The sequence below is a fragment of the Pteropus alecto genome, unplaced genomic scaffold (genome assembly GCF_000325575.1).
Source record: "Pteropus alecto unplaced genomic scaffold, ASM32557v1 scaffold39, whole genome shotgun sequence".
NCBI lineage: Eukaryota > Metazoa > Chordata > Mammalia > Chiroptera > Pteropodidae > Pteropus > Pteropus alecto.
Genome location: NW_006443568.1, coordinates 2440441 through 2452502, shown reverse-complemented (window position 1 = coordinate 2452502; position 12062 = coordinate 2440441). Strand labels below are relative to the sequence as shown.

At 43.9% G+C, this 12062-nt stretch overlaps 1 protein-coding gene and 2 pseudogenes across 1 annotated transcript in view; all 3 read left to right on the top strand.

The window, feature by feature from the left end:
* The window catches only part of MAP7D1 (MAP7 domain containing 1), a 22463-nt gene extending 21396 nt beyond the window's left edge, over positions 1 to 1067 (top strand). The window contains exons 17-18 of the mRNA XM_006924240.3: positions 82 to 279; positions 475 to 1067. Of these exons, the coding sequence (XP_006924302.1) occupies positions 82 to 279; positions 475 to 485 (209 nt within the window). The 3' untranslated portion in view covers positions 486 to 1067. The remainder of the gene's footprint in view (positions 1 to 81; positions 280 to 474) is intronic.
* Positions 1068 to 7623: 6556 nt separating this feature from the next.
* LOC112473032 lies at positions 7624 to 7742 on the top strand (annotated as a pseudogene).
* Positions 7743 to 11381: 3639 nt separating this feature from the next.
* LOC112472983 lies at positions 11382 to 11500 on the top strand (annotated as a pseudogene).
* Positions 11501 to 12062: the final 562 nt, after the last annotated feature.

Sequence of the window (12062 nt, the reverse complement as noted above, 5' to 3'; positions counted from 1 at the left end):
GAATGCAGGGACAAGCTAGAGCTGTGAGGGTGCCTGGGCTGCCCTAGGATGTCAGGTACCTGAGCATTGGCCTCTGTATCCACAGCCTGCCAAGCAAGGAATCACCAGGGTCCCTGGTGAATGGCCTGCAGCCTCTCCCAGCACACCAGGAGAATGGCTTCTCCCCCAAGGGACCCTCTGGGGACAAGAGTCTGGGCCGAACATCAGAGGCACTCCTGCCCTTCGCTGAGGCAGAAGCCTTCCTCAAGAAAGCTGTGGTGCAGCCCCCACAGGTCACAGGTAGGGATCCCTAACTCCTGGACCCACAGCCTTCCCTTCCAGCAGCCTTCCCAGGACTCTCCAGCCCTGTCCTCTCTTCCAGCTCTGCCAGAGACCTTCGTACACTCCACCCTGAAGCCCCCACCGCTCCACCCCAGGTAGCTGGGCTTGGAGGCATGGTCTGCCTGACTGTTTCCTCTCTCTCTTTTTCCCCAGAAGTACTTTAAGGGGTTGTCTTGGATCCAGGCACAGCTATGAGGGCTCCTCTGCATCATTTACCAGGATGTCTGGAAAAGAAAGAGACAGAACAAAGCCGGAAGTGGCCTGGGCCCCTGGGGGTGGGTCCTCTCTGTTATTTTTAATCTGCACCTTATAGACTGTTGTCTCTTTGGCTGGAGCCAGACCCTGCTCCTCAGTGCATTCGTGTGCTCACACGCGCGGACACCCTCCCATACACACACATACACTCACAGCCTCTCTGGCCTCCTCCCTTTAGGAAGGGCCGCCTGTAGTATTTGCCTTGGTTTGGTGGGGTACAGTGGATGTGAATACTGTAAATAGCTTGTGCTCAGACTCCTCTGCGTGGAGGGGATGGGTGCAGGAGGCAGACCCTCCCAAGACTCCCTGGGGAGATCTTCCTCTCTATTTAACTGTAACTGAGGGGGAACCCAGGTCTGGGGGTGGAGGGCACCGTGGGCCACAGGATGCTGGTTGCTTTAGGGGTACCCATGCCCCCTGCCCTCGCCTGGAATCAGTGTTACTGCATCGGATCAAACTTCTCCAGAAATAAAGTGAGAATAATTCTGCCAGTCCTGTCCGTCCTTGGGGCTGGCGGTTGCGGTGGGAGCAGGTGGCCTCTTGAGTTCTAAGAAGAATTTAAAGAGCCAGGGCCTGGGGATATACACTCCTGGCCTAGTCCTGTGGCCTTCCAGTTTAGTTACGAATTCACTCACTTACTCATTCAACAAATATGGTTGCATCTACTCTGTACCAAGTAGTGGGCTACATGCTGGGATGCAGTAGTAGGAAAAGATATAGCCTCTTTTCTCAGGGAGTTTACAGCCTAGCAGGTGAGCATCATAGACACTGAGTTGCCAATTCAATATCTGTTCCCATTGCTCCTTCCTCATTTCAAACGGAATCCTGATTTTGTTCAGGGGTCCATCTTCTTCCTGGATCCCACCATGTGCTTGATCAGAGAAGGATCCTAGCCCTGGGGTGAATCATGATTGTAATGACCCAAAATGGTGGTCCCAAAGTCCTCACGTGTGATTGGTTTTGATATAGGCACGTGACACAATCCTAGCTAGCAGATATAAAGAAAAACCTCCTGGGATTCTAGGAGAGGCTTTCTCACTTTTGAAAAATATACTTTGTGATAGCCAGCCTTGAAGCTGACCTCCCAGTGTCCCCCCAATCCTACCTAGTGTTCACATCCTGGGTAGTCCCTTCCGTGTGGCACCCGGGTTGGGTTGAATGACCCACACAATACGGCAGAAGTGCTAGTGGGTCACATCCAAGGTTTGGTCATAAAAGACACTGCTGCTTCTGTCTTGGCTGCTGTCATTCTTGAACAACCCCACTGGAGGAAGACACTTGCTATGTCATGGAGAGCGTTATGGAGAGGCCGATCAAGGGACTCAAGCCCCCTGCCAACAGCCACCAGAATAAGCTTGGAAGCAGATTCTCCAGCCCCAGTTAACCCTTCAGATGACCCTGGCCCGCAGCTTGACAATAACCTCATAAGAGACCCTCTGCCAGACCCACCAGCTAAACCATACCTGGGTTTCATTTAACCATAGGAAACTGAGATAATAAATGTTTTATACTAGGTTTTGTGACAACTTGTTACACAGCAGGAGTTAACTAAGACACAATGAGAAAACCCTGCTTGTATGACATAAGGTCTGTGATGCCTGGAACTGCTGTATCCATCCTGCTAACTGACTTGAGGACAAAGCCAACATCAAGGGTAGCAGTGCCAAGAGGGAGAGAACCTAGATCCTCAAGAACATCACTGAATTAACCAACCCCAAAAGCACTAGACAACAACTTGTTTAAGCCGATGGGGTTGGATTTTCTGCTATGTGTGACCAAAAGCTTCCAAACGTACGATAAATATGTAGATATGTTTCCGTTGTGAACTACGATGAAGGAAATGAATTAGATGAAAGGACAGGCAGCAACAGAGAGTTACTTAGAGAAGGTGTCCTCTAAAGATGCAGCAATTAAAACGACCTGAAGGATGAGGAGGAATCAGCCATGTGAAAAAGAAAAAGGGAGAAGAGCTGCAAGTAGAGGAGTCAGTATGTAGGGACCCCTGGAGGAGTAGCGGGTGCAGGCCAGTGTTGCTGGGGCATAGAGAATAATGGAGAGCATTGGGTGGGGAAGGAGAGGTAGGAGGGGCCAAGTCACAGGTGTTGGGGATGAGGGGCAGGGAAAGGACTAAGCTTCTAGGTCCTCTCCATGGTGACAGCTCCTTTGCATAGCCTCCCAACCCCCAGCAGAGACAGAGGCACCATTTCCCTGAAGGCAGTATTCTCTGAACACTCTGCATGGGAATCACTCATTCATTCAATAAATTATGGAGCACCAGCTAAGCACCAGAGGAATATGATGGTGGAAGCTCCTGGAGCTTCCTAGTGGGGAAGATGGGCATTAGCCAAATAACCACACAAACCAATGTAGAAATAAAAAATGTGGTCAGTGCTATGAAGGTGGACTATAGGGAGCAACAAAAGCATCCCTCATGGGAACCTGAGTTGGGGGTCAGATAAGCTATCCCTGTATAATGGGTGTTTAAGATGTGATCGGACGGTGAGTAGGTGTTGATGGGGCAAAGTTAGGAACATAGAGAAAGAGGAGAGATAAGCACTTTCCAGAGAAGGGGAAAACGTGCAAAGGCCCTGCATAAAAAGGAGGTGTATTCGTGTATCTGGAGACTGTAAACAGATTTGAAGGAATCTGTTTTCACTCACCACTGAATCCTCAGTGCCTGGTATAACGGGCACTCAATATTTGTTGAATTAAGAAAGGTCCGTTGAGAAGGTGGAGTTTGGCACGAGGTGAGGCAGACCATTCAAGGCCTTGTAAGGCTGTGTCAAGAGTTTGTATTTTATTCCAAGGGTCATGAGAAGCCACTGAAGGCTATTAGAAAGGGAGTTGGAAGTGTGACATAGTCAGACTGGCATTTTTATTAGAGCACTCTGGGTGTCGAGTGGGAAACCAGTAAGGACTTGATTGTAAACTGGGAGACCAGTTAAGAATTACTGAGGTCCAGATAGGAGATGATAGAGGCTCAGGCTCAGAAAATAGAGATGGAGAGCAGAGAGCAACATTAAATTACTTATTTATTCAAGGAATACCGAGCACCTACTCTGTGCCAGGCACATCGATGCTGGAGATTTTCAAGTGAGCAAAAATTGACGTGGTCCTTAAACTCATGGAGCTTACGGTTGAGTGGAAGAAACAGACATTAATTAAATAATGTTACAAACAAATGGACAATTACAAGTACAGCCGTCGCCCCTTATATGCAGGGGATATGTTCCAAGACCCCCAGTGGATACATGAAACCATGGATAGTACCGAACCCTATATAAACTGTTTTTCCTATACATACATACCTATTGTAAAAGTATAAATTAGGCACAGTAAGAGATTAACAATAATAAAACAGAACAATTATAACAACATACTGTAATAAAAGTTATGTGAATGTGGTCTCAGCAAACTAGCACGAATTTCTCTTTCCTTCACAACATCACAGACAGAAGATTCATTCTTACCGTAGATCTCAGCAACCTCAGCATGATTTTTTTTCTTTTCTTATTAAGTCAGGAACTGCCACCTTTTCACTTAAAGGAAGCATCTTACGGCTTCTCTTTGGCATATCCGAATTGCCAGCATCAGTACATTTGTGCTTTGGGTCCTTTATTAAGTAAAATAAGGGTTGCTTCAACACAGGCACCGAGATATCGTGACAGGAGATCTAACCAAGACAGCTACTAAGTGACTAATGGGCAGGTAGCACATACAGCGAGGATATGCTGGACAAAGGGAAGATTCATATCGGGCTAGACAGAGCAGGACAATGACTGTTCATGACGCTACTCAGAATGGCATGCATTTTAAAACTCATGAATTATTATTTCTGGAATTTTCCACTTAATATTTTTGGAACACAGATGACCATGGGTAACTGAAACTGTGGAAAGCAAAGCTGTAAATAAGGGGGTACTATTGTATAACAAATATACGAAGGAGAATTATGTGGTTCCAGGAGAGTCAATAATAAAGGATCTGACCTGGTCACGGAGGTTAGGGAGGGTGTCCCTGGGAAAGCAACACTGGAGCCGAGATCTGAAGGAATAGGGGTTAACAAAGCACAAAGGGAACAGCATGTGCAAAGGCCCTGTGATGAGAACAGCAGAGTGCAGTTGGAACATAGAGAGTGAGAAGGAGGATGCCAGAGGCGAGAAGGACCAGACCAGGGAGGACCCTGCAGGCCTGACTAAGAGTTTGGTCTGGGAAACTATTGAAAGATTTCAGCAGGTGGCTGACCAATTGATGGTTTGGAAAGATTATCAGATTACCACCTGAAGAAGGGCTTGAAGAAGAGGGGAAGAGTGGTAGTAGGGAGTTCAGACAAGAGCACCGACTCTGCTGAGAGATGGTGGGCACTTGGTCCAGTAAATGATGGAAACCAAGAGGTAGAAACAGGGGGTGAAAAAATTAACTGGACATAGGGAATGAAAAAGAAAGGTGCCAAAGATGATTCCCAGATTACTGGTCAAAAAATCATAGAGATACTGAGAGAGCAAACTATGGTAGAGAGCCAGGTTTAGGGGAACAGATCTTACCCTTGACCTGGAATAACAATTTTTTCCTACAGGTCTAGCGCTCAAGAGACGGGTTTGATCCCACAGGCTGGGAGGGAGGAGTCTGGGAGGAAAGTTCTAGGAGGGGTGCAGTGTTCAGGAGCCCGGGACCTCTGGCTTTTTCCAAAAAGTCCTGGGGCTCAGCGGCCTTTGGAAGAACTGGCCCAGGATGCAGGGAGGCTGGCCTCCTGGTCTATTTCCAGGTTTCCCGCCGGAGACTTAGGAATGTCCGGTCTGTTCCTGAGCGAGATTGAGGAGAATGGAGGAGGAGGCAGGGGCACTGTGCTCTGAGAGCCCTCTCTTTTTGCAGCTCTGCCCTTTCCCCAACAGGGCCAGACAAGGCAGGGCCAGAGGCAACAAATGCCCTTCTCTCCTCCTCCCTCCATCCCGCTGCCAAAGCTCCTGAACTCCAGCTCTCTTACAACACTCTCCGACTCCCCGCCCCCGCACAGACCCTTTCTTTACCAGGACTCCCCAGCTCCACCAGCGGGCGTTGGTCCTGATGAGCCTCCCTCCCAAGAGCAGTCAGTCCGCCCTTAAGCCTGAGCCCGGCTTTTCCTTGGACGGGCATCTGGCGCCCCATCCTGGTTGAATTAGCACATGACAAGATAAGCGAGGTCGGAGCTGCAGAGACTAGACAAGAGGGCTCTGGCAGGGGTACTGGCTGAAAGGTCTGAAAGTGCGTGTGCGACCGGCCAGTTGCCAGGCAATTCCTTTGGTTTTTGTGAGCTAGTAAAAATTAGGACTAGTGATATGGATGAGGCACTTCTTCAACTAACAGAATAAAAAAGTTTTGTTAGTTGCAAGGCCCCCTCCCCATTTTAAGGGGCTTTGACATCCTGGGGCAGCCCAACTCCTCCTGTGTGCTATCAGCCCTTTCCCCAGACCACTTCACTGCCAGACAGCTGTTAGACATATCCTGATGAGGCCATAACATTGAGCACTAATTGATCCATAGGCCAGGGCCTTATTATCGGAGTGTTCAGCCTGGAAGTGGAAAGAGACAATTATAATAGAATAGAAAAGTTCAGTGACAAAACCAGGCATAGGGTACTATGGGAATATAAAGGAGAAATATTTGATCTGGATTCAAGGAGGGAGAGAATGCCAAGGGAAGCTTCCTGTAGAGGGTAACATCTGAGGTCTTTTAAATTAAGGGCTGAGAACTTGAATGCCTCCAAAGGGCAGCCCCTGGCACTCAGCTCTGGTTCACAGTCACGACTGGTCCACAGGTGGAATTAGATTCCAGTACTGCTGGAAGTGGCCTACCAAAGTAGGATGACGGGAGGGGTCTGCCCCAGGTGTGGGGCACTACAGGTGCATTGTCAGTAGAGAATTTAAGAACCATAACTAAAATGACTAAAAAATGGTTGTTTTTTTATTATCGCCATCCATTAGCAATTTTAAACAATGTCAGTCAAAACAATTCTGCTTGTGCTCGCTTAGGCAGCACGTATACTAAAATTAGAATGATACAAAGATGAGATACCATCTCACACCTGTCAGAATAGCTATAATCAACAGGACAAGTAATAACAAATGTTGGAGAGGATGTTTAGAAAAAGAAACCCTCATACACTACTGGTGGGACTGCAAATTGGTACAGCCACTAATGGAAAACAGTATGGGTTTAGTATTCAAAAAAATACTAAATTTGAATTTAGTATTCAAAAAACTAAGAATGGATCTACCACATGATCCAGCAATCCCTCTGCTGGATATTTACCCCAAAGACTTGAAAACCTATATCCAAAAAGATAGTTGCACACCGATGTTCATAGCAGCATTATTCACAGTGGCCAGGACATGGAAGCAAATGAAGTGTCCTACAATAGATGATTGGCTAAAGAAGCTGTGGTACATATATATAATGGAATATTACTCATCCATAAGAAGAGATGAAATACTGCCATTTGCAACAACATGGACGGACCTCGAGATAATCATGCTAAGCGAAATGAGCCAGACAGAAAAAGTTGAAAATCATATGATATCACTTATATGTGGTATATAAACCTAAAAGCAACAAATGAACAGGACAAACAGAGACTCATGGACATGGACTATAGACTAGTGGTCACCAGAGGGTAGGGATTAGGGGGAGGGGGGAGGTAGATGGGGTAAAGGGGGTCCAATATGTGTTGCATGGACGAAACCTAACTATGGGAGGTGAACACGCAGTGTAAAAAATATATATATATGTGTATATATATATATATGCCTTATTGTTAAAGTGTATAGCTGAAACTTATTGTATTTAGTTAACCAACGTCACCATAAAAATAAAAATTAAAAAAGTAAAATAAAATAAAAATGCTTCTCCTTGACAAAAAAATTTAATTGGTCTGAGTTCTAAATAGTGTTGAGTTTTAGTAATATATGTGTAGGTTTCAAATTGGCATGAACTTATAATTTACCTTTTAATAAACATTGTGTTCTACACAGAAGTTAATAAGGAAAAATTTTACTTAAATAGTCCCCTCTAGTCTATAGCCATGCCACCCTAAACAAGCCCAATCCTGTCTGATCTTGGAAGGTAAGCAGGGTCAAGTCTGGTTAATACTTGGATGGGAGACCGCCTAGGAAGACCAGGTGCTGTAGGCATAAAAAATAAAAAAAATAAGGGATTCATAAGCTGATAAGGTCCTTGCAATCTGTAAGGTCAACCAAGGGTTGCCTCGCCAAAAATAAATAAATAATAAAAATAAATAGTAGCCCCTTGACATACAAGATACACATGTTCATTTTGAATGTAATTTCTTAATAGCTAGGAATCACTCCAGCTTGCTTTGGGTTCAGTTGGTGTCTCTAACTGTGACACTGCATGTTTCTGAGTTTAAACAGTAGGTTATGAATAAATAACAATGACACAGTGATTATACAGACGAAGTCATAGAATTAAGTTACTTCAGTTCTAGCATTCTATGTAACCACATGTGCTAATTTAAAACTTACATATGTATCATTAAAACACAATTACCAACATTTGGGTTCAAAATTTAAAACAGCGGAAACTATAAAGTGTGATATTTTTGTTTGGAAAGTGCAAATTTAATTCAAACATAAAGTGTTTTACAAAATTTAAATAGTATCTTTAAAAGTTAGTTATCGTTTTTATTTTCATCTATTTTTTTTTTTTTTTAAATTCCTACAGCACCTGGTATTCCTAGGTGGTCTCCCACCCAAGTACTAACTAGGCCTGACCCTGCTTAGCTTTCGAAATCAGGCACGTTCAGGGTGGTATGTCCATAAACTATTTTCATCCATTTTTTTATTGTGGTAAAATACACATGACATAAAGTTTACCATTTAAGTCATTTTTAAGTGTGTGAGTCTGTAACATCAAGTACATTCACGTTATTGTGCAATCATCACTACTGTTTGTTTCCAGAAGTTTATCTTCCCAAACTGAGATTTTGTATTCATTAAGCACTAACTTCCCAACACCTCCTCCACCCAGGCCCTGGCAACTACCATTCTACTTTCTGTCTCAATGAGTTTGAGTTCTTAGGTACCTTACGTAAGTGGAATGCATATTTGTCCTTTTGTGACAGGCTTATTTCACTTGGCATAACGTCTTCAAGGATCGTTCGTGTTGTAACGTGTCAGAATTCCATTCCTTCTTTAGGCTGAATAACATTTTGTTTATCCATTCATCTGACAATGGACATTTAGATTGTTTCAATCTTTGACTATTGTGAATAATGCTGCCATGAATTTGAGTATACAGTCTGTTCAAGTCCCTGCTCTTTTGAGTATATACCCAGAAGTGGAATTGCTGGATTACATGTTAATTCTGTTTAATATTTTTAAGAACTGCCATATTACACTGTTTTCCAAAAGAGCAGTACAATTTACATTCTCAAGAAAAATGCACGAGAGTTTTGATTTCCACAACATTGCCAACACTGTTTTTTCATAGTAGTCATCCTAATAGGTATGAGGTGATATCTCATTGTAGTTTTGATTTGCATTTCCCTAATGATTAGCGATGCTGAGCATCTTTTCATTTGCTTATGGGCCATTTGTATATCTTCTTTGGGGAAATATCTACTCAAGTCCTTTGCCCATTTATTGAGTTGTATTTTGTTGTTGAATTTTAGGAGTTCTTTATATAGTCTGGATATTAGTCACTTATCAGATATATGATATACAAATATTTCCTACCATTCTATGGGTTTGTCTTTTCACTCTGCTGATAGTGTCTGATGCACAAACATGTTTAATTTTAATGAAATCAAATGTACCTATTTTTTCTTTTGTTGTTTGTGCTTTTGGTGTCATAAGCATGAAATCATTGCCAAATTCAATGTCATGATGAAGCTTTTCCCCTGTTATCTACTAAGAGTTTACACTTTTAGCTTTTCTGTTTAGGTGTTTGATCCATTTCGCGGTTGGTTTTTTTTTTTTTTTTTTTTACATGGCAATTAATTTAAAAAATTTAAAACACTAACCATGTCAGAGAAAACTTATCTAAGAGCAGGATTCAGGCTCTGGGCCATGAGTTTGCAACGCTGGCTTCAGATGCTAGTCTTCCTTAGGGTTGATTATCTGCCCCTTTCTCTCACAGTTCTGAAGTTGATCTCATCCACTACTAGGGCTTAAAGTACTAACTAGGTGAGAGGCTGTGTAGAGTGGTTAAAAGCATGGATCCTGATGCTGGACAGCTGGGATTCAAATCCTGGCTCTGAAGTGACGGCACCTAACTCATAGATTTGTTGTGAGGAATTGATAAGTTAATGTAGGTAAAGAACTTAGAAAAGTTTATCACCTTTAGTAAGTACCCAATAGAGGCTGAGTAGCATTTTTATTGTTATCTTTATGCTGATGGCTCCCAACTAAGAATCTCCAGTCCAGACTTCTTTCCTGAAGTTGATAGCCTGTATGTCTATCTGCTGGACAGCCTGCAATTCAACAAGTCCAAACTGGACGCAGAAACTCTATCCCAAGGAATATTACCAGGATCCACCAGTCTCCCATGTGATCCCTGCGAAGTCATTTTTCACACCGCCTCACCTCTGAAGATATCTATCTCTGACTCTGTCCCCAGTGCCCGCATATCTGCCCAGGCTGCCATCATTTCTGCCATCCTGGAAAGAACAACGAGGTTGTCTCCTCCAATCTAGATTCTGCCCAGCAGCCACAACTCTGCCCACACACTCTCCTGCCAAGTCCTTCTCAGGTCTTCTCATTGCTCTCAGGATAAGATGCATGCTCTGTAGGGTGGCTTCCGGGGGCTTCTCACCCTGTGGCTCTCACACACTTCCTCTCTTCGGTGTTCTCACCACCCTGGACTTATGACTCCTCTCCGTGTCTCTGGGCCTTTGCATGAACTGTTTGTTTACTATTTCGCGGTTGGTTTCCGCTGCCCATGACCCTCTCCGCTGCCCATGACCCTACTCCGGGGTTGAGTGATGGCTGTTCAAATGTTAGTATCACTTTTCCCAGGAGGCTTTTTTTGACCCTGAGCTTTGCACTTACCCTAGCACAACCAAGGCTTCATTGTAATTATTTGTCTATTAAATGCTCCTCTGCCAGCACCTGAGTCACAAGAGCAGGAACATTTCAGTTTGTTCACTGTGTCCTACCTAGCCCCCAGTGGCTGGCACACGGTAGATGCTATCTGTGTGCAATAAATGTCTGACAGAGAGAAACACGAACAAGAGCCTGGAAGCCAGAACAGGTGGGGGAGTGAGGGAGACTAATGGGCAGGTGGTGTTTCTGTGGAGGCGTGTGAGGCAGGCAGAGGTGTTGCCAAGTGTCCTGGAAGCTGGACAGGAATCAGGCACGGAATGCTTCATATCCTGGTTAGCTGGGGAGTTTGTTCTTTTTCCCAGGGTGTGGAAAACTACAGGAGGGTTTTAAGTTGGGAGGTAACATGATTGGAGGTAAAATATCAGCCAGCCACAGTTATTGAGGCAGGTGGGCAAGATTGGAAACAGGAAGACAGTTATGAGGCTGTGGCAATAAAATGTCTCCAGAAGGAAATACAGAGAAGCCGGGAAGGGAACTGGGTGGCCGAGGGACAGGGGCGGAAGAAGTATTTCATTGCATGGTAACATGTACCTATGGAATTTTAAATCATGTGACCATTTGATTTGGTAAAAATGTCCTTTTTAAATAGTGAACAAAAGGGTATGTTGCAATAATCTAGGCAAATATAAAGTCTACATTCTTTTTTTGTGGTACACGAATGCCGATGTTTTTTAATGGTACACAAATGCTGACTCTTTAAAGAAAATAGTCTACGGCCACGCCACCCTGAACGTGACTGATCTCGTCTGATCTTGGAAGCTAAGCAGGGTCGGGCCTGGTTAGTACTTGGATAGGAGACTACCTAGGAAGACCAGGTGCTATAGGTGTTAAAAAAATAAAGAAAGAAAATAAAGAAAATAAAAAGATGTATAAAAGTAAAAATAATAAAAAGAATCCCCTGAAGTTCTCTTTATCCAAAAGTGAGCTGTGATAGAAAGACTCTGTTTTCCCACCTAAAACACTGGCAGATAATCTGGGTGAGGGCTCGGGGTAAAGCTTATCACCTGGTGAGGTTGCTGGATTTTATAAATCAAAATATAAGACCCTTGTTAAAGTAGAATTTCAGATAAACAATGAATAATTATTTAGGAGACATATGTTCTAAATGTGGCATGGGACATACTTATATTTAAAAAGTCTTTGTTGTTACCTGAAATTCAAACGTAACTGGGCAGCCTATATTTTATCTTCCATCCCTATGCCCTGGCCTTTCTCCTCCCTCTGCCTATACTACTGGTCCTTTCCTCAAGTTTTATTTAACATCTTCATTTAAATAATTTTTACTTTAAAAGCCACTCGAATTTGTTTTAAAAATTGCCACTGGACTTTTTCTGCAAAGTCTCTGGCCTCACACAGTGCCCACCCTGGGCCCTGCTGGCTCCAGCACAT